Here is a 24,246-nt window from a genome sequence, read left to right as displayed (position 1 = left end):
CGCCTGCATTACACACGACCTGCCACCTGCTCACGCCATGCCTTCACTGTGAACAGCTGCGGACCCCCTGGGATCTCGGGGTGGTGCTGCTCGTGACCTGGGCTGGCCACAAAACATTCATGCAAAGAGGGTTGCCCCACCGATGAGCTGCACTCGCTGGCGGCAAAAGGGCGTAGAGTCAAGCGCTTAGGGGTACAACACAGGTTCCAAACTTGCCTACGCGTTTCGGGCTTGGCGCCCTTCTTCCTGGGCAAAACAGCAGCAGAAACGGCAAACATGTAACTTCAAAGTACATCCCCTTTTATTGGTTAGCCAATGCAAACAGGTGAGTATCCTGCTGGAGTTCTGGGACTTGAAGTTCAAATAAACCCCCAGTGGGTCGCCGCCATCTCTGTTACTGGAATGTTTTTAAGGAACGAAAACCATCGCGCTCCTGTGCGCCTGCATTACACACGACCTGCCACCTGCTCACGCCATGCCTTCACTGTGAACAGCTGCGGACCCCCTGGGATCTCGGGGTGGTGCTGCTCGTGACCTGGGCTGGCCACAAAACATTCATGCAAAGAGGGTTGCCCCACCGGTGAGCTGCACTCGCTGGCGGCAAAAGGGCGTAGAGTCAAGCGCTTAGGGGTACAACACAGGTTCCAAACTTGCCTACGCGTTTCGGGCTTGGCGCCCTTCTTCCTGGGCAAAACAGCAGCAGAAACGGCAAACAGGTAACTTCAAAGTACATCCCCTTTTATTGGTTAGCCAATGCAAACAGGTGAGTATCCTGCTGGAGTTCTGGGACTTGAAGTTCAAATAAACCCCCAGTGGGTCGCCGCCATCTCTGTTACTGGAATGTTTTTAAGGAACTAAAACCATCGCGCTCCTGTGCGCCTGCATTACACACGACCTGCCACCTGCTCACGCCATGCCTTCACTGTGAACAGCTGCGGACCCCCTGGGATCTCAGGGTGGTGCTGCTCGTGACCTGGGCTGGCCACAAAACATTCATGCAAAGAGGGTTGCCCCACCGATGAGCTGCACTCGCTGGCGGCAAAAGGGCGTAGAGTCAAGCGCTTAGGGGTACAACACAGGTTCCAAACTTGCCTACGCATTTCGGGCTTGGCGCCCTTCTTCCTGGGCAAAACAGCAGCAGAAACGGCAAACAGGTAACTTCAAAGTACATCCCCTTTTATTGGTTAGCCAATGCAAACAGGTGAGTATCCTGCTGGAGTTCTGGGACTTGAAGTTCAAATAAACCCCCAGTGGGTCGCTGCCATCTCTGTTACTGGAATGTTTTTAAGGAACTAAAACCATCGCGCTCCTGTGCGCCTGCATTACACACGACCTGCCACCTGCTCACGCCATGCCTTCACTGTGAACAGCTGCGGACCCCCTGGGATCTCGGGGTGGTGCTGCTCGTGACCTGGGCTGGCCACAAAACATTCATGCAAAGAGGGTTGCCCCACCGATGAGCTGCACTCGCTGGCGGCAAAAGGGCGTAGAGTCAAGCGCTTAGGGGTACAACACAGGTTCCAAACTTGCCTACGCGTTTCGGGCTTGGCGCCCTTCTTCCTGGGCAAAACAGCAGCAGAAACGGCAAACAGGTAACTTCAAAGTACATCCCCTTTTATTGGTTAGCCAATGCAAACAGGTGAGTATCCTGCTGGAGTTCTGGGACTTGAAGTTCAAATAAACCCCCAGTGGGTCGCCGCCATCTCTGTTACTGGAATGTTTTTAAGGAACTAAAACCATCGCGCTCCTGTGCGCCTGCATTACACATGACCTGCCACCTGCTCACGCCATGCCTTCACTGTGAACAGCTGCGGACCCCCTGGGATCTCGGGGTGGTGCTGCTCGTGACCTGGGCTGGCCACAAAACATTCATGCAAAGAGGGTTGCCCCACCGATGAGCTGCACTCGCTGGCGGCAAAAGGGCGTAGAGTCAAGCGCTTAGGGGTACAACACAGGTTCCAAACTTGCCTACGCGTTTCGGGCTTGGCACCCTTCTTCCTGGGCAAAACAGCAGCAGAAACGGCAAACAGGTAACTTCAAAGTACATCCCCTTTTATTGGTTAGCCAATGCAAACAGGTGAGTATCCTGCTGGAGTTCTGGGACTTGAATTTCAAATAAACCCCCAGTGGCTCGCCGCCATCTCTGTTACTGGAATGTTTTTAAGGAACTAAAACCATCGCGCTCCTGTGCGCCTGCATTACACACGACCTGCCACCTGCTCACGCCATGCCTTCACTGTGAACAGCTGCGGACCCCCTGGGATCTCGGGGTGGTGCTGCTCGTGACCTGGGCTGGCCACAAAACATTCATGCAAAGAGGGTTGCCCCACCGATGAGCTGCACTCGCTGGCGGCAAAAGGGCGTAGAGTCAAGCGCTTAGGGGTACAACACAGGTTCCAAACTTGCCTACGCGTTTCGGGCTTGGCGCCCTTCTTCCTGGGCAAAACAGCAGCAGAAACGGCAAACAGGTAACTTCAAAGTACATCCCCTTTTATTGGTTAGCCAATGCAAACAGGTGAGTATCCTGCTGGAGTTCTGGGACTTGAAGTTCAAATAAACCCCCAGTGGGTCGCCGCCATCTCTGTTACTGGAATGTTTTTAAGGAACTAAAACCATCGCGCTCCTGTGCGCCTGCATTACACACGACCTGCCACCTGCTCACGCCATGCCTTCACTGTGAACAGCTGCGGACCCCCTGGGATCTCGGGGTGGTGCTGCTCCTGACCTGGGCTGGCCACAAAACATTCATGCAAAGAGGGTTGCCCCACCGATGAGCTGCACTCGCTGGCGGCAAAAGGGCGTAGAGTCAAGCGCTTAGGGGTACAACACAGGTTCCAAACTTGCCTACGCGTTTCGGGCTTGGCGCCCTTCTTCCTGGGCAAAACAGCAGCAGAAACGGCAAACAGGTAACTTCAAAGTACATCCCCTTTTATTGGTTAGCCAATGCAAACAGGTGAGTATCCTGCTGGAGTTCTGGGACTTGAAGTTCAAATAAACCCCCAGTGGGTCGCCGCCATCTCTGTTACTGGAATGTTTTTAAGGAACTAAAACCATCGCGCTCCTGTGCGCCTGCATTACACACGACCTGCCACCTGCTCACGCCACGCCTTCACTGTGAACAGCTGCGGACCCCCTGGGATCTCGGGGTGGTGCTGCTCGTGACCTGGGCTGGCCACAAAACATTCATGCAAAGAGGGTTGCCCCACCGATGAGCTGCACTCGCTGGCGGCAAAAGGGCGTAGAGTCAAGCGCTTAGGGGTACAACACAGGTTCCAAACTTGCCTACGCGTTTCGGGCTTGGCGTCCTTCTTCCTGGGCAAAACAGCAGCAGAAACGGCAAACAGGTAACTTCAAAGTACATCCCCTTTTATTGGTTAGCCAATGCAAACAGGTGAGTATCCTGCTGGAGTTCTGGGACTTGAAGTTCAAATAAACCCCCAGTGGGTCGCCGCCATCTCTGTTACTGGAATGTTTTTAAGGAACTAAAACCATCGCGCTCCTGTGCGCCTGCATTACACATGACCTGCCACCTGCTCACGCCATGCCTTCACTGTGAACAGCTGCGGACCCCCTGGGATCTCGGGGTGGTGCTGCTCGTGACCTGGGCTGGCCACAAAACATTCATGCAAAGAGGGTTGCCCCACCGATGAGCTGCACTCGCTGGCGGCAAAAGGGCGTAGAGTCAAGCGCTTAGGGGTACAACACAGGTTCCAAACTTGCCTACGCGTTTCGGGCTTGGCGCCCTTCTTCCTGGGCAAAACAGCAGCAGAAACGGCAAACAGGTAACTTCAAAGTACATCCCCTTTTATTGGTTAGCCAATGCAAACAGGTGAGTATCCTGCTGGAGTTCTGGGACTTGAAGTTCAAATAAACCCCCAGTGGGTCGCCGCCATCTCTGTTACTGGAATGTTTTTAAGGAACTAAAACCATCGCGCTCCTGTGCGCCTGCATTACACACGACCTGCCACCTGCTCACGCCATGCCTTCACTGTGAACAGCTGCGGACCCCCTGGGATCTCGGGGTGGTGCTGCTCGTGACCTGGGCTGGCCACAAAACATTCATGCAAAGAGGGTTGCCCCACCGATGAGCTGCACTCGCTGGCGGCAAAAGGGCGTAGAGTCAAGCGCTTAGGGGTACAACACAGGTTCCAAACTTGCCTACGCGTTTCGGGCTTGGCGCCCTTCTTCCTGGGCAAAACAGCAGCAGAAACGGCAAACAGGTAACTTCAAAGTACATCCCCTTTTATTGGTTAGCCAATGCAAACAGGTGAGTATCCTGCTGGAGTTCTGGGACTTGAAGTTCAAATAAACCCCCAGTGGGTCGCCGCCATCTCTGTTACTGGAATGTTTTTAAGGAACTAAAACCATCGCGCTCCTGTGCGCCTGCATTACACACGACCTGCCACCTGCTCACGCCATGCCTTCACTGTGAACAGCTGCGGACCCCCTGGGATCTCGGGGTGGTGCTGCTCGTGACCTGGGCTGGCCACAAAACATTCATGCAAAGAGGGTTGCCCCACCGATGAGCTGCACTCGCTGGCGGCAAAAGGGCGTAGAGTCAAGCGCTTAGGGGTACAACACAGGTTCCAAACTTGCCTACGCGTTTCGGGCTTGGCGCCCTTCTTCCTGGGCAAAACAGCAGCAGAAACGGCAAACAGGTAACTTCAAAGTACATCCCCTTTTATTGGTTAGCCAATGCAAACAGGTGAGTATCCTGCTGGAGTTCTGGGACTTGAAGTTCAAATAAACCCCCAGTGGGTCGCCGCCATCTCTGTTACTGGAATGTTTTTAAGGAACGAAACCCATCGCGCTCCTGTGCGCCTGCATTACACACGACCTGCCACCTGCTCACGCCATGCCTTCACTGTGAACAGCTGCGGACCCCCTGGGATCTCGGGGTGGTGCTGCTCGTGACCTGGGCTGGCCACAAAACATTCATGCAAAGAGGGTTGCCCCACCGGTGAGCTGCACTCGCTGGCGGCAAAAGGGCGTAGAGTCAAGCGCTTAGGGGTACAACACAGGTTCCAAACTTGCCTACGCGTTTCGGGCTTGGCGCCCTTCTTCCTGGGCAAAACAGCAGCAGAAACGGCAAACAGGTTACTTCAAAGTACATCCCCTTTTATTGGTTAGCCAATGCAAACAGGTGAGTATCCTGCTGGAGTTCTGGGACTTGAAGTTCAAATAAACCCCCAGTGGGTCGCCGCCATCTCTGTTACTGGAATGTTTTTAAGGAACTAAAACCATCGCGCTCCTGTGCGCCTGCATTACACACGACCTGCCACCTGCTCACGCCATGCCTTCACTGTGAACAGCTGCGGACCCCCTGGGATCTCGGGGTGGTGCTGCTCGTGACCTGGGCTGGCCACAAAACATTCATGCAAAGAGGGTTGCCCCACCGATGAGCTGCACTCGCTGGCGGCAAAAGGGCGTAGAGTCAAGCGCTTAGGGGTACAACACAGGTTGTATATATTCACTAAACAAACTATAGGTTTTAGGGAAAGTTATAGTTAGTTGGACATTTCACTCGTACAAAACCATAGAAATTCCCCCGTTATAGTTAGTTCAGCTAACTATAACTCGTGCCCCCGCAATGCACTGCTGATGACGTCACATATTACATCACTCATGACTTCGTCAGTGGCATCACTATAACTATAACTTTCCCTAAAACCTATGGATTTTTCAGTGAATTTCTAAGGTTTTTTAAATGCTAAATTCTAACTATAACATGCCTGAAACCTATGGTTCTTTCAGTGAATTTCAAAGGTTTTTTAAATGTTAGTTTCTAACTATGCCTACAGAGATAGGACATGTGAAGAAAGAAGAAAAACACACAGAAAGAAGCAAAAGAAATGCAGAAAGAGGCAACAGAAATCCACAAAGATGAAGAAAATTGCAGGAAGAAGCAAGACGTGCAGAAAGAACCAACAGAGGAAAAGAAAGAGGCCTTGTTGCAAAATCATCCTGTGCCCACAACTTTTTCAGATGGGTACTGGTGGTAACTGACTCTGACTAACCAGGCCTAGAGCCAGTGCTCTGCTAAAAGACACTTAGAATACAGTGAAAACATCTACATACACTAGGGAACACTATGCATTGCGGTACCCCTGTGATTAGCATGACCTGCTCTGTAAGGCCCTAGTACATGATAGGGCAGGGGGATTAAAACTACCTCTTAAAACCCGCCACAGGGCGCGTTTGCACAGTGGTGAAGGCATGGCCTGGACCACCTCTCTGCAACAGCAAACATTGTTTGGAGCAACTTTATTAACACATCCGAATGCTTACAAAATAATGACATGGGTATATAGCGGGCGTGATAGAGAGAATTTTCAAACAGCTACAATTCCCATAATTAGTGTTCATTTTTCAGTATATTGCCTGACAAAATATGCTACGCTGTAGTCTTTATATTAATTATGTCTCATTTAGTCGGGAATTTGGAATTTGTCAGAGGTGTCAGCAAATCGTACATTTAACAAATTGGGATGTAATTGCAATTTCGTATGTGATTTTTATGTTCAAGGACTTAAAAGTATGATGTTTAAACATATAAAGTAATTTGTCAAAATGTTTCCGAAATTGCGAATTTAAATACGGAAGTATTTCTTCAGTTTTCATGAACTTTGTTTACTATTTCTAAGGGAATTTGTTGTAGCAAAGTTACTCGAAAAAGGCTAAACACCGAAACGCGTCGTCTTAAACTTGGTGCACAATAAATTCCATGTTGTGCAGTCTCCTGGTGTGCCACTCCTGATTTGCATAATTTGGTGTATTATTGAGGACTTCACAAGAATATATATATATACTGCTGCATTTCTATGGTTTTGTATGAGTAAAATCTGAGCCTAACTATAACACTATGATGTCCAGTGAACTACCAGGACTATATGTCAATATTATTTTTCGTGACCACCCGTTATATCCATTACATATGTTCCACATTCTTAGTATTTACACAAGAAGGCTCGTGCTTTCCAAGAGTGTGTCTTTTAACTTTAAATTTAAATTTCTACAATGTAAGTAGTATATCTTTTCTGTCTATACATTTTGGTAGACTATAAATGATTTTACAAAATGGCGCTTAACAGACTGACGAAGGCTTCTGTGACAGCCGAAAACACGTTCTCTGTGCTGCTGGGTCGGAGGAGGCCTAATGCAAAAAATGCCTATTGAAACCTAGCACTCTTCGTGTGCGTGCCCTTTTCTGTGAGGAGTAGGGTTGGTTTGGATATATATATATATATATGTATTACCTACTAGCAGTCGCCAGTAGGTAGTTATAGTTAGGATCTATTATCCATAGGAAATTCGTAACATTCTTTTTCCTATAACTTTGGCGCCGGATGACAAATCTGGTGGGGTGCTCCGGTCAGCTCCTATCCTGAAAGTTTGGGGGTGATTCGTCAAGCGGGGCCGAGAAAAAAGGGGAGTCCCAAAACGTGTTTTCTCCATGTTATTTCCCGTAGTAAATTTTGGAACAGGCTACAGTCCGAACTGCTGAACGGAATTACACAAAATTTTGCAAAAAGGTAGCCCTTGGCTCAGAAAGTGTAAATCCGTTCAGTAGTTCCTGAGAAAATCAAAAAATAGAGGTCAAAAAATCAATTTCCCATATTAAAGTTTAGACACAGTTATAACGAAAACTGCTGAACAGAATCACACCAAATTAGGCAAAAAGGTACTGCTTGGCTCATAAAGCGACCTTTTTAAAAATGGTGTAAATCCATACAGTAGTTTTTGAGAATTTAAGAAATAAAGATAGTGATATTTATGGCCGTGGTGGTTCCGCGCACCCTCCCAATCACTAGCTTCATTCTAATTGGCTGTCAACACTCCAAACGAGGTAGTGTTGGCAGCCATCTTGTGCCTCGGTGAACCGAGGCACAAGAAAACTGTAAAAGAAACGTGCAAAACAAGAAAAGAGGGCAGGGTAGAAACACCCTGACCCCCTAGGCCTTGCTTAGGGGGTCCCAAAAAGTTTTTTTTTTTTTTAAATCGCCGAGATGCATGGAGGATCCGCAGATCCGCCTGCAAAAATAAAAAAAACTAAGCGCCGGCTCCCGTGCTTCATTATTAAATAGCCTCCGGGGGGGCCAAGTCCTGGGGGCATGCCAAAAAAATAATTGCGGGGGCCCATGGGGACCCCTGGGGCCACCACCCCTGGGGCTTTCTATAAATATTTGCGGGGCCCCCTTGCAGCCCCAGGGACTGCCACAAAAAAATACTCCGATTAAGCAAGAGAAGAGGAGGTAGAACACAATTCAGACCACAAATTAAGGAAGACCCTGTGGAGAACAAATCAATCATAAATTTATCTTCACAAACTTTAACCAATGATGAAATATCTGTACTACAATTAGTTCTCTCATTTTGTCCAACAAGTTAACTGAATTACACCAATATTAGAATTGATTATTCCTATTTAAAAGAAAGCTCAAATTGATAAAATTATACAAAATGGCAATAGGAACAAAGGAAACAATGAGAGGACAAAACATGATTACATCATCACTGGATCTTCAAGTGGAAGACTGCTTTGTGATTTGCATTGCCTAGAAATGGAAAGAGATCAACTATCACAAAATAAGAACTCCACTTTAGAACATTTAGGCATCAATACCAGCGGTACAAGCCACAGTGGCTGAAAGAAAAAATCGAAATACAATCCCAATGCCCCACACTATAACATTGAAGTCTACAGCTCGGCAATGATACAGGAACTAATGAAAATGCGACAAAGGAATCAAACCAATAAAAATAGAAATTGGGATAGCCTTACTAGAAATCAACGTTATGCACTAAAGGATTTGGAAGAAGATCCAAGCATTGTCATCAAGCCCTCCGATAAGGGGGGCAACTTTGTACTTATGAGTAAAGACCAATACAGAGCAGAGGCATTGAGATAGTTAACAGACTGTTCGTGCTATGAAGAAATCGGTTGGATAAGATATAAACTTTCCATATCCAGATTCCATGATCAACTTAAGGAGTGGCGAGACATAGGACTCCTCGACGATGATGAATACAATTTTCTAAAAATTGACAATTCTCAAATCCCATGTATATATTTTCTTCCAATTTGGTCATATTGCAAGGATAGCTCGGACTTCCTGAGAAGGATACATGATGTACAGTGGGAGAAGCATTATTCAATGATAGCCCTTGATGTATGCTCCCTTTATACTTGCATAGAACAAAAGGAAGGTGAAGAATCATGCATTTATTATTTGAAAAGCAGACATTTTTTGTTGTGGGATCACAACAAAATGTTGGAAAAAATTATACTTTACTGTATGAAAGAAAATATTTTTCTTTTCGAAAAAATTGTTTTTCGTCAAAAATCTGGTACTGCGATGGGCACATGTTTTGCCCCCAGCCTAGCGAACCTGTTCCTAGGCTGGTGGGAGGAACAGATTGTCTGGGTGGAGGAAAATGAAAATTATACTGACCATGTACTAATCTGGATCAGATATATTGATGATTTATTTTTGATTTGGGATGGTCGACAAGAGCTGGCTCATGAATTCATCACTAAGTTAGGAGTAAACAATTTAAATCTCAAATTTACCCATAAGAATAGCAGTGATTACTGTGAATTCCTAGATGTAAGTGTAAGAATTGTGGAAGGTAATATCACCACCATCCTATTCAGAAAGGAAACTGCAGGCAATACCCTGTTGCATGCAGCAAGTAGCCACCCAACCCCCAAACCCCCCTAGTGCACAGTATCCCGCATGGAGAGATAATGCGTGCACGTCGGAACTGTAGTACCAATGAGAGCTTCTCTGCTGAAAAAAGTACTATGGTGTGAAGGTTTAACAAAGAGGGTACAGTGACAAATTCCTATTAAAGGCTATAGAGAAGACCAAAGACAAAACACAAAGGAATTTACTCTTCTAGGCACCACGCAAAACAAATGTCAACCAAAATGATATAGCCAATGAACCTCCCAAAATGATTACCACCTTTAGCAGAGGGGCTATACATAAACGCAAAGCTATGAAAGCCCATTGGAGTCTATTGACAGCAGACCCAATAATCGGCAACCATGTAGGCAAAGCACCTAAACTGACCTTCAGGCGTTCGAATTCCTTGAGGGATCGTTTGGCGCACAGTTATCCACAGGATATTCAAAGTAGATGGCTAAAACCCACCAATGGATTCACAGTTTGTAATTCATGCAAGGCATGTCAAAATAGTGAAAATCGAGAAACTTACACGACAGGTGGAGGGTTAACCAAGGCCATTCCCAAAATAATTAACTTTAACAGTGATTTCACAGTTTACGTACTGGAGTGCCCATGTGGTCTCCAGTACATTGGAAGTACCAAGTTGCCACTTAAAATGCGCATCCTACAGCATTTAAGAGCTATTTCTAATCTAGACTTTAGCAACCCACTAGCCCGTCACTTTACAGCCAAACATAAAAGTCTTTTAAAATTCTTTTTTACCACACATACGGAGAGGGGATAGAAAGAAAAGTCTTCGGGTTCTAGAGTCAAGGTATATAATTGACCTGAACACCAAAACCCCCAATGGACTAAACAATGGGGAGGAATTGACCACTCATATAGGCTGTTAACTAGCTATATATACAATCTTCTCTCGTAAGCTGAGATTCCAAATAATCTTCTATTTTTTATTAGTTTATAACACACAGTAAACACTTTCTTTTAATGAAAAACCAACTTCTTGGGTCAGTCAGGCAAGATCAAATCAATGATTCCATTTGGAATCATATATACAGTAGTGGGGGCCACATAGGCAACCTACTGTAGATAATGGCACATTTCTGAATATTATGAATGGCCATAACAGACTCCCCGCTTTCAGGTTTTTTAGGTTCAATACACTATGTACATATTTCTTTTCCACTCCCACTTTTGTCTTTTTTTTGCATTGCTTGGCTTTCCCCTGAAATCAGAATAACTCAATTATAATGAGTACATTACTCAGGATTGTGTCAACCTTAGGATATTTTCCTAACTAATAATTATTATGGCCATTGGAACAGATTGTAGGACTATTTCCTTATTATTAGAATTATAAAAATGAAGATGTAGACAACTAATGCAGAATGATGATTGAATGATGTAATTATTGAAAGAATTAGTCGTTTCATATCAACAACAGCTGACAAGCTACCTAGATGATTCTTGGCCTTAAATAACACGTTGGTTGGCACACAGGATGATCCAATTTGGTTCATGTGAGATTAACATTGAACTTCGTTATAGGCAAAGTAACAGGAAACATTGTTTGAAGCAACTTTATTAACACATCCAAATGCTTACAAAATATTGACACAGGCATACAGCGGGCGTGATATAGCGAATTTTCAAAAGGCTACAATTCCCATAATCACTGTTAATTTTTCAGTATATTGCCTGACAACATATGCTACGCTGTAGTCTTTCTATTAATGATGCCGCATTTAGTCGGAAATTTGGAATTTGCCAGAGGTGTCCGCAAATTGTACATTTAACAAATTGAGATGTAATTGCAATTTCGGATGTGATTTTTATGTTCAAGGACTTAAAAGTATGATGTTTAAAAATGTAAAATAATTTAAATACGGAAGTATTTTTTCGGTTTCCATGAACTTTGTTTACTATTTCTAAGGGAATTTGCTGTAGCAAAGTTACTCGAAAAAGACTAAATTCCGAAATGCGTCGTCTTAAACTTGGTGCACAATAAATTCCATGTTGTGCAGTCTCCTGGTGTGCCGCTCTTGATTTGCATCATTTGGTGTATTATTGAGGACTTCACAAGAATACAAATACGGCCGCTGTCGCCGTCAGCTGGCACTGGCATCGTAGGATTGGGAACTGCTAGGTACAGCAAACTGATGAAAAAAAAATATATTAATAAATTATATATATATATATATATATATATATATATATATATATATATATATATATATATATATATATATATATATATATATATATATATATATATATATATTATATATGTGTGTGTGTGTGTGTGCATTCAATAACAACCAAAAGTAACCAGGGTCAAAAAAGCAGGAGCTAAATGTTGTAATGAACCACGCTTGGAAAGAAAAAGCGCACTTGTGAATAATACCATCGATATTGAATCCCATCAGCCACTATAAATAGCGTTTATCATCATCTAGGATTCAGCCATACACACAACTCTAGTGCTAGAGACACATGTGGTGTATGGAACCAAGAGAAGGCAATCAAGTTCACGGAATTCACAAACCTTGGTAAGACATGATGTCGCTAACGTAGGATTGACAGTGGCAGATGGTATTGAAGCAGTGCAAAAACAAAATGAGTGCAAAGGTTAAAAACAACTACTGGGTCAGTCTCAATAATTTATTCATACCTGACCGAGTGGTGTGGTTAAAAACAGTGCATGAAACAGTTTGAAATAATAACTGCTATTGTCCTAAAGGTGGTCTACATGTTTCAGCCATAGTGATTGAATATCAATCAGGCTTTCGTCAGGACCAGATCTCAAAGCTACTGCTGCATGGTGTGAAAATCCAAAATGAAAAAGAAAAATACGACCTACTTGGATGGAGGTATTAGGACACTCCCGAATATACGTGGAGTGCTTAGCAAATCCTGAAATAAAGAGAAATTATCACTAACAGAAATTGTGATGGAAAACAACAGCGTGGTTCACAAACTTTTTCTCAATGTTAATATGAAAACACTGTTAGCGTGCAAGAAGCTCATATATTGGTTTCACTAAATTGAGTCAAAACAATTAATGTAATAAACCAGTTGAAATTTCAAACTTGATGTCACCAACAAAAAGAAACTAATTTGGTGAAAAGCTTACCCCTCAGTGTAGGGGGTCACACCTCACCCCACCTGGCATCCGCTCAGATGAAAGAGGCCCCGCTCTGTATCTAAATAAACGGGTATGGTAATGTATAAACCGAGCAAAAGTTGCTGGTCAACTAAAATCGCTACGCTATTATCCTAACGATAGGAGCATGGCAAGGAACAGACAAGTGACTAATGAGTAAGAATTGGTCTTGGCTATGAGTGTAATAAGCCAATTTGCGGGAGCGCTCGTAAATTATCGCAACCCATAGAAGCGCCGCTAAATGTGCCTCAAATTGAGTGATTGAAAACTCAATGTAGAATTAGGAGCGGGCAATAAGAATAGATGCTACGTAGACAGTGTGTACTTATTAAAGGACTTGACAGAATGCATGTCAAACAAGGTAAAAACAAACACAACGCATCCATTGAGCGCTTACCTATCCGTCGGTACCTCCGGCTGAAATGAGCTGGACGGGGAGGCACCGGCGCTAGTGTCATGCGCACGTAAATAGACGCGCGTCTCTGTAACGCAGACAACAGCATCTGCAGGGGCTTCTGGTATTTGAAGTTGTATAGCAGAAGTGGGTCTCATGTCGAATAGACAGGTGCAATAGTATTAAAAACTCGTAAAAGTTCGAGAATTAACACAGGAGTGTGGGCAGAGACTTCTGATACTTAAAATTAAGCAACAAATATGAAAACCTGCAGAGTGTAGAGATGTTGATGCGGGCGGTAATGAACTCAACAGTGTACCTAGTGTATATCGCTTTAGAAAGTGAGAGAGCTAGGTGACAGAGCATGTAGACCAATGAGAACATGTATCATTGCATGAAAAGCAAAACTGGCTTGTGCATGTGAAAGTCTCTCTATTAAAAACTTCAATGAGGAGACAATCCTTGGTGATGCCAACAGGTCAAGGGATACAAGAGTGTAACTCACGAGTTTCACAGGCTAGTCCACGGTATATCATCGTTTAGCCCTTGTGTATCACTATGAAGTAAATAAATCCATTTCTGTTCTTTTTTTAAAAGAAATCGGGCAATGTCGCTGACATGTGGAGGAATGAACGGCTGTTCTAACACCGTCCATTGAAGTTCCTCTGCTTTATGCTGAAAAGTGAGGAAATGTTGAGTCAATTTGGTGGCTTGTTTTTTACAGCGGATGGTACTCTTGTGTTCATTGATGCGAAGCTTTATTTTACGTGTCGTCATACCGACGTACCTCAATGAACAGGGGCAAGTGATAAGATATATAACTCGTTCAGAGTTACAATTAGTATGCTTGGTTAAAGTCCAGGGTCTCTGTGTCCCGATGTCAATCTCTTTAATAGGTGCAGTTTGTGGACAAGCAGTGCAAGTGCCGCAAGGGAAATGTCCCTGCACCTTCGGTAAGTCCCATAGTGTGTTAGTTCTGACAGATGGGATGATTTTGGGTCGAGTGTGCACAAGGGTATCTCTTAGATTAGTACCTCTTTTGTAAGAAAAAAGGGGACTAGGAAGAGTACCTTTGCCGATATTTAAAATCGACCAATGTCTACGTATGCTTCTTTGAATCTTGTTTGTCTGAGTACAAAAAGTATGCACAAACGTAAGTCTAGACAGGGGTGTCTTAGTTACAGGAGGCTCCAACAAGGCATCTCGATTATTATTCAGTGCTCTCTTCATTGCTTTCTTCACAAGGTGTGAGGGATATTGTGTGTGTGCATTCCCTCAATTGCATAGGATCACACCTCCATGCAAATTAGTGAAATCCCCCTTGGAAGTGTGGTGGTGAGCATTTTTTGCTGGCATGATCCATATTACAGTAAGGGCTGCACAAGCAGCCCCTTCTTTAATACAAAAGCGTTCTAAGGGGTAACAAGCGGATACAAACACATGCTGGTCCTCTGATTGAGTAAATGTTGATATTGTAATAGGTATAGCTGCTTCTTGATTAGGGAGGTAAAACTCTAAGCCTTTTCGCATTTGATATCATTGATATCATACTTGTTCCTCTGCGACAATCTTCAGCAATAAAATATGTGCCTTAAAACACTGACATTGTGGATTTTAAAGAAGACATTGAATTGAATAGGGATTGTTGGAAAATACAAATATGTACATTGAGAGATTTTTCAATTCATCTAATACTTTTCCCAATAAATACAACACTGAGTGGAGGCAAGTATGAGATTTTACCCGACACTCACGCACCACCGTACATGCCCCTTCCAAACTCTGATGGATATTATTTACATACAAACATTTTTATGTATAAACCGCTTCTTTAGAAAAGTATTAAACAAGCTGAAAAGTCTTACTTTGCTATACTCATCCAGTTTTAATTACATGTTAAGGACACACTATTTAACTGAACTGCCCCAATGCTAATATATTACTCACCTTTTGCACATTAAACTAATTAAACGTTTAGTGAAAATAATGACTAACCCTAAATATGCAATAGTTGTCACAAGACAGGCCAAGTGCAGTCAAGGGAAAGGAAAAGTGAATGTGGTGGAAACCATACAGTTTGAAAGTAAGGTAATCTGGATATGGGCTGAAACTTGTGTCTCTGGCACAGGCATGATATGCACAGGGCTCACTGGCTGCCAGATGCTTCCTCAGCTGATCTACAGCAAAGGTTGCATTGTGCCACACAGCCGATAGGACACCAGTCCCTGGGATAACGCGTATAGTGATGTCACTTACATTGGTTACATTTTGTATCAAAATTATTGCTCTGCAGAGCTTGTTTTATTGTTTTACGGTTATGATGACACAGGGTTCAAAGGTCATGCCATGGAGACCAATTTCATCACTCACAGAAATATTTCAGTTGGCCCCTCAGGATACATGCACATGTGCATGTAGAAATAGTATTACGAAATTGGAAAACTCTGCTGAAATGCCAATTGCAGCAAAAAGTCCCTTAGGTGTGTCTTTTGTTCAAAACCCACACTTGAAATAAAGAAAACAGTCCACAACCTAAAATATAATTGGTTCATATCTTGGAACCTACTGTTTGGGTCTACATTCTTAGCATGAAGGAACCAAGGATCACCTTAGCCCTATAACTGCACTAACTTCAATTGGCCATCATAGGCCACAGATGGACCTTACGTTGTCTGTTGCTGTTACGATTAGATGGGATCCATGTGCCACATGTACATCCATTTCATTTTGGCAACTTGCAATCAGCGAGTTGCAAAATTAAATGTACTAATGTGTCTCAGACACATTTAGTGATTCCCAATGGGGTCACAAATCACCTGCCTCATTAATATTCATGAAGTAGGTCGCAATTTGCGACCCATTGGGAATGGCCAGTAATCACAGGGATGGTGGCATGCTGGGTTCAATAAAACACCATGTCTGTAATTCCTTTTAAAATAAAGCATTTTTCTTAAATGTGGCCCGTTTTCCTTAAAGGGAAACAGGATGCAATTAAAAAGAAAAATTAAAAGTTTCCTTTTAATTTTTTAAGAGTAGGCTGGACCACTGCCTGCTCTTAAAAACGCTTTTGATACCATTCACAAATGGGAAGGGTCCACTGGATACCCCTTCCGTTTGCGACTGGCTTACCACCTACTTGAAGTAGGTAGTAAACTGAGATTGTTTAGCGACCACATTTCAGTCACAAAGCTATCATACATCACCCTGGGACTCACTATTTGGGAGGCACGCCCCTTCCTAATAGCAACACACAAACCCTATTTAGCAAGTCAGCAATAGGTTATCCACTTGCAAAATATGGTTGGTCCATGGCAAAAGCCATTTTAGCGGTCGCAAATCGGCAGAATCTCCATTTGTGGCCGCTATAAACGGAAGTAACCGTTAAAATGCAGAATTATTTCTTACAGCAAAACAGGGGTATTGCTTTTAGCCAGTCTGATTTAAAAAAGTAACATATGTCCCTTTCCAAGAAATGGGCACTTTAAGGTTCTGGTAGGTTTCAAAAATCGCTTTAAAAATCCCTTAGTCGGAGGTCATTATCTTATGGTGACTGAGCATGCACAGTGAAAGGAAGTAGAGTGATGGTGCAGCAGGCAGGTCAGAGGCGTCGCGGCCTGCTCTATAACAATTTCAGGGCACAAAGTGACATAGTGTTAGTCAACACACACTGATGCTGTTTTCTTTTAAAAAAATCATCAAAATGCTCCAGCCTTACATACCTTTAAACATGAATAATAAAATGCAACGCTACCTTTAAACATGAATAACACACCGCAATGACGTGTAATAAAACAATTAAATATATTTTGCAATAGTGTTGCTGTATGACTACTATCAAACACAGATGGACCAGTGCCCGTCAGGCCGGTCACCAAGGAGCAGCCTGCCAGTAATGTCTGCAGAATCAAATGTAAGAGGGCTTGAGATACTGCCGGAGATGTGAGCGACTGAAGAATAGGGGAAAGGCAGCGACTGGCAACTGAACATTAATGATGGAGGAATCGGTCGGCTCTGCAGTAAAGCTAGGTTGTTCCATTGAGGTTATTGCTTTTCATGCATAATTGAGCTCCATTCACGTTTTAATTGGCAGCAGCGTGGAATTGCGTGTATATAACATTGCATTTATGCGAAATTAATATTTCAGGTGCCAATAAATCAATCAGCAGAAATTGAACATTTGTTTAAAAAAAACGCATGTCTCTATCAGCATTCGTGATAAATGGATTTCAATGCAATACTCTTGCCTCCAAAATGTAATATCCAACATTGTTGATAAATAAAACATTGTTGGCGCTGCCTTTGTATAAACAGCACCACATATCTCAACTAGATTTATCCTTTAAATGCAGATTTTGAAGCAGATCGACTGATTATGAAAATATGATTGTTTTCTTCCCCATTGTAAATGTTTTCCTGAGTCGATATAGATGAATACATACACGCAGGGTCCTTTGAAGAATGTATGTAGAAAACTCATGCATGTTGGGGTTTGTGCTCTGATATAAATGTTCACTACGCACTTCTGAGATATCGTTCAGGTTTGCTTGTCTGCTCTACAGAATTGCCTGCATTTTAGCCTACAATACTGCCTGTCTGTGATCTATAAGATATACGGTGCTAAAGCATGGATATGTACAAAATTGTGGCTTACACTATTTCCTTCAATGTTCTACAGAACTATCTACACATGTGCTATGTTGTCTTCTCCTATAGTTTAGTAGCTCAATGCAGAACTGCCTGCATAATTGTCTATGTCCTATAGTAATACCTACTTCATTACCTCTCCATGCACTACAGTATTGCCTACAGTATTTTTGTCTACCTACTAGAGTTTGTCACTCTTTATATTTGAGTTTTGCTTTCATGAGTGTTTCCATGTACTATATTAATACCTACAGCATACTATGTGCTCTGCAGTACTTACCTACAATATTGCATGTCTATATGCAGTAGCATAATCTACAGCTTTTATGTCTATTACAGTATTGCCTGTATATGTATTACAGTTTTGTCTTCATAATAGCATTTTTGGTGTCGTACGTGCTGCAGTATTGTGTACAGTATTGCCTGTCTACGTACCATATTTCTTAAGCACAGCATTCGTGCCTATCTGCAACAGTATTGCCTGTTTATGTATCACAGTCTCGCCTTTGTTACTACCTATGTACTTCAGTAATACCTACAGTATTGCCGCAGTATTTCGAACAATATTTCTCACCAGTGTACCATAGTATTAGCTACGGCTTTCATGTCTCTACTAAACTATTGCCTGTCTATGCATTACTGCCTTGCCTTCATTATTGTATCCTGTACTGCAGCAATACCTACAGTACAGGCTGCATGAACTGCACATTTGCGGACAGTATTGCATGTGTACTGCAGTATTAACTATAACATCCACATATATGTGTTTATTACTGTTTCTTCTTCATTATTGCTTAAGTAATGGCGTAGTGCCTACAGTGCTACCTGTATGCACCACAGTATTGCCTACATCATTGCCTGCATATCCAAATATTACCTACGGCATCCATGTCTATGTGCTCAAGCATTGCCTGTCTGTGAATTACAGATTTGCCTCCTGCATTGCCTATACATAGAAGTAATGCTTACTCGGGTAGCCTATGTATTGCAGCACTGCAGTATTACCTACAGTATTGACTACGGAATACACTACGTATCACAGTGCTGCTTATGGTGTTGCCTATGCACATACTACAAGTTATTATTATCACAATCCAAACAGCTGTTCCATTTTTATTGTAATAAAGTTGTGGTTCCCTATTCTCATCCTAAACCATTTGAACACCTGTCTGTATTTTTCACAGGTGCAGCCATACCCATCCAAAGAGATGCTCGAAAATAAAATGCAGGACTACATTAACTGGAAAGCTTATAAAACATTACTTATCAATAGCCCTTACTGACTGTGTGCATGGCACCTGCAAAAAGGCAACCTTTTCAAAGAAATCACAGCAAGAAAAAAGAGAAGACTTCAAAGTTTAACAAATCTTTTGAAGTGCTCCCAGTTCATTTTTTGGGGAAAATGTTAATTTTGTGCTACTGCGTTTCGTGCCTTTGGGTGCATTTAACACATCAATCCAAAATGTTAACAGCTGAATTGAATAAATCCCAAGTATTGTTAATCTGCTCAGCTATAAAGGAACAGCGAAATGTAGGAAACTATTTAATAAATCATAGAGGAATTTAAAAGAGGAAGCAAACATTTTCAGCATAAAGAAAACAACCTTTAAAGGTGACTTAAAGGACGGAAATATCTGACTTTTTTTTTAGTGAGTCATTCCTTAGAAACAATTCTAGAAGCCAAATCACTAACATTTGTGGCTGGTGCTTTTAAGGAACTGCTTGCTTTAAACACCTTTTACCACCGTATTATGAAAACAAGATCTCGGAGGTGGTAATGTGTGATGAGAACGTTTGTGCACATTATGGTGCCGATTACGATCCTGGAAAAAAATTCCCCGTACGACTCGTATCCGGTCTTTTTACCGTACGAATCGTATAAGTGCCGTACAAACTGCCAATTACGATTCGCATGGGAAAAACTCCATACGAGTCGCATTGGGAATAATTCCCCACACGTCCTCGGGTCGGAAAATGTGTCCGACACCTCCCTGGACGATTTACCGTACAGACGTGAAAAGTGAAGTCCGACCGCGCAAGTACGATCTATCCCGTGCGTCCGATGTCACAACCGTATGGTAAAAACACCATCCGCACCGAACTCACATTGCAACCATGGAGACATGTGCCCACATACGCGCCGACCCACCCCCCCCGCCCCCGTGAGTACACGCCATACCCCCCCAGCCCCCGTGAGTACGCGCCGAACCCCCGTGTATGTACACCCCTGTACGTGTCGAACCCCCGTGTATGTACACCCCTGTACGTGTCGAACCCCCGTGTATGTACACCCCTGTACGTTCGAGTCGTACCCCCACCCGTGTATGTACACCCCTGTACGTTCGAGTCGTACCCCCACCCGTGTATGTACACCCCTGTATGTGTCGAACCCCCCGTGTATGTACACCCCTGTACGTGTCGAACCCCCGTGTATGTACACCCCTGTACGTTCGAGTCGTACCCCCACCCGTGTATGTACACCCCTGTACGTGTCGAACCCCCTGTATGTACACCCCTGTACGCGTCGAACCCCCCGTGTATGTACACCCCTGTACGTTCGAGTCATACCCCCACCCGTGTATGTACGGTGCGTACCCCCAGGGCTACGCGCTGGGGGTACGCACCGTACATACACGGGTGGGGATACGACTTGAACGTACAGGGGTGTACATACACGGGGGTTCGACACGTACAGGGGTGTACATACACGGGTGGGGGTACGACTCGAACGTACAGGGGTGTACATACACGGGTGGGGGTACGACTCGAACGTACAGGGGTGTACATACACGGGGGGTTCGACACGTACAGGGGTGTACATACACGGGGGGTTCGACACGTACAGGGGTGTACACACTCGGGGGGTTCGGCGCGTATTCACGGGGGCTAGGGAGTGGTACGGCGCGTACTCACGGGGGCTGGGGGGGGTACGGCGCGTACTCACGGGGGCTGGGGGGGGTACGGCGCGTACCGGGCCCCCTATTCTGGTCGTTTTGCGGCGTTCTTCGCTTTTCCGGCACTTTTTGGGTGCCGTAAAAATATTGCCGTCCGGACTGCTGTTGGTTCGAATCGTACTTCCTGGGTCGTGAAACGCTGCCTGACAGCGTCCCGACATCACGTCGGGGCATTCCCGGATCACATTCGTATGTATATTTTCGTCGGACGGTGTTTTTTACGATTTGTACGGAAATGGTGTTTCCGTGCGAATCGTACTTCCATGTTTGTAAAGTTTTACAACCGGGTACGAGTCGGACGGAGAAAACGCTCCGACCGACGGTTCGTACCCGGTTTTTCCAGGATCGTAATCGGCACCTATGTGTTTGCACTTTGTTGTGCTGGGGAAGTCTGATCTCTTTTTGTGATGCATTATTGCAGTGTGAATTTATTTTGTTGTACTGCAGGTTTTTTGTTCTCTTTTGACTCTGTGATGTGATGTACCTGTTATATCTGAATTGTGATGTTATGTTGCTTTGTATATGCTAATATGCTATGTTCAGTTGTTTACTTTAGATATGTCAACAAAATCTGCTACAAAAATTGCTATAATTACAACCAAACTTAGCACGTCTTGAAAGACACCAGCCTAAACTTAGCGCTCCCAGTGCTCACTTTATGTGATGCAGTCCATGCACATCTGAAATATTACATGCCAAAGAGTAGATTGTCGGTTGTTCATTAGTAGACTAGATTGTATCGGAGTAAAGTTGGGTGAAAAATATTGATAGAATTGATCAGTTTTTATGAAATACTGCTGTATTGTGAACACAACAAGAGATTTTGGGCCATATGTAGATAATTTCTATTTACCGATTCATAAATACCGAATTTTACCGATTCGGTATTTATGAATCGGTAAATAGAATGTAGGTAAACATTCGGTAATTATTACCGAATCGGTAATATTCGGTATTACTGATTCGGTATTTACCGAATCGGTAATAATGCATCCCTTCCCATTCATTCCTATGGGCCTGGAAGCCCATAGGAATGAATGGGAAGCCATTCACTATTACCGATTCGGTAAATACCGATTCGGTAATAGGGGGAGCATATTCATGGGTGTCAGGGTGTCACATTGACACCCTGTTGCACCCCTGAATCGTGCATGTGTGCACATGTGGCGCACATACATGCCCTAAGGGCATGTATGTGTGCCACATGGCACTTTTAAAAAAGCACCAAATTGCTTTTTAAAAGGTATTCGTTACTTACCATCAACTTGTAGTTGGTGGTAAATAACGAATCCAGAAACCACAAATGCACTCACTTGAGTGCCCCCTACATAGGATTTCAGGATTCTGTAATTTACCGAACCGGTATTTTACCGATTTCTTGAAATTCCGATTCGGTAAATTACCGAATCCTGAAATCCAGCCACCTACATCACAATTGCCTAAATACCGGTCGGTAACGGGATATTTACCGATTTTCGGCCGTTACCGACCGGTATTTAGGTACCTACATATGGCCCTTTAATACATGTCATCAGACGTGCTTGTTCATATTTTGATGGCAATAAAATAACACAGAAATTCAATCCACCAGTATGAAGGCCCTGAAGAGTACAAATAAAATGTATTTGCTGTAGTTTGCTTTTTCACACTTGGAGGAAATGAGCTGCAGAAGGGTGTGCACCCTTAATATTGAAGCCAGAATCTCAATGGTATTAAATATCGAAGACTGAATACTGTCAGTATCATCATATTGAGGCAAGTAGTATCGCTGGTAAGTATATTGTTTTACTATTTCATACAATAATAACAATGTTTTAAATATATAAAACTTACATGTAGTACTATAATAATATTGTTTTTAAGTGTTTTTATATCATAATTTCTATTGTTTATTTGAATGATATATGTGTTTATATATTTCAAAATAAGTTTGTTATAATATCTATATCTATATATATATTCACTTAAAAAGCCATAGGTTTCACACATGTTATAGTTAGGTGGACATTTCACTCGTAAAAAACCAATGAAATTCCACCGTTATAGTTAGTTCAGGTTAGCCCGCAATCCACTGCTCATGACGTCACATATTACATCACTCATGACATGGTCAGTGGCATCACTCATGACATCACTGATGACATCATCCTTGTGATAGAGTGGCGGTCGCGCGAGTTATAGTTATCTGAACTAACTATAACGGTGGAATTTCATTGTTTGAGTGAAATGTCCACCTAACTATAACATGTGTGAAACCTATGGTTTTTTAAGTGAATTTGCAAGGTTTTTTAAATGCTAATTCCTAACTATAACGTGTGTGAAACCTATGTTTTTTTAAGTGAATTTGTACGTATTTTTTTTAATGTTTTTTTACCGTGCGCGCACCCCGCAATTTTTTTCAAAAGAATAAAATGTTTTTTCACCCTTCGGGGTCCTTAAGGGACCCCCTGACAAAGGCTAGGGGGTCAGGAACTCTCTACCCTGCCCCCTTTTCACGTTCGCCACCTCTATTTTTCACTCTCGCACCCACAACAAACAAAATGACGGCCAACACTTCCTGATTTCGACCGATTCGAACGTTGACTGACATGTAACAACCAATCAGAATTACGCTTGCGCACGTTAGGTTGCGCGCACGGTGCGCGCACGGTGCGCGGCTATAGATATTTATGTGCTGTAACTGCAATTTTCTCAGGAACTACTGAACAGATTTACACCATATATGCAAAAGGCACATCCCTGACCTGAGGACTGCCTCTCTGCCAAATTTTAAGTAATTCTGTTCAGCCGTTCGGGCTGTACCTTCGACTAAAGGTCCTATGGGAAAATGCATGGGGAAAACGTGTTTTGGTACCCCCCTTTTTTCTCGACCCCCGCTTGACGAATCACCCCGAGACTTTCAGGGTAGGAGCTGAGCGGAGCGCCCCATTAGTTTTGAAAATTTCGCGAGGATTCATCAACCGGCGCCAAAGTTATTCAAAATAGAATTTTCAGATTTCCTATGGAAACACGGTCCTAACTATAACTATCTACTGGCAACCGCCAGTAGATAATATACCTATGTCGATCTATATATTTAAATATATATATCTAAATATATCTATATATCTACATACCTATCTATATAGACTCTACAATTCTCCACTCTATGGGACTAGACTCTATGACACTCTCATTCACTGTACTGTACAACACTACTCCACTTTATAACACTGCAATCAATGACACTCCACACTGCGATTTGAAACACATTTTTATAAAAAATAAAAACCTTTAACATACATTGAAAAAACAAAGTTTAAGGATCATTTATAGTTATAAATGTCTCATGTATTCTTTCTATTCAAACCTAACTTAAAATACACCAACATTCAAATTGTAAGGTTATAATTATAAATT

At 43.3% G+C, this 24,246-nt stretch overlaps 1 protein-coding gene across 1 annotated transcript in view; it reads left to right on the top strand.

Annotated features, from left to right (window-relative positions):
• The window catches only part of LOC146805830 (uncharacterized), a 497,986-nt gene extending 478,810 nt beyond the window's left edge, over window positions 1-19,176 (top strand). The window contains exon 16 of the mRNA XM_085623825.1: window positions 19,078-19,176. Coding sequence (XP_085479951.1) covers window positions 19,078-19,176 — 99 coding nt within the window. The remainder of the gene's footprint in view (window positions 1-19,077) is intronic.
• The last annotated feature ends 5,070 nt before the right edge of the window (window positions 19,177-24,246 follow it).

Source organism: Triturus cristatus, chromosome 8, assembly GCF_964204655.1.
Source record: "Triturus cristatus chromosome 8, aTriCri1.1, whole genome shotgun sequence".
In the NCBI taxonomy this organism is placed as follows: Eukaryota; Metazoa; Chordata; class Amphibia; order Caudata; family Salamandridae; genus Triturus; species Triturus cristatus.
This window is presented reverse-complemented; position numbering and strand designations above follow the sequence as displayed.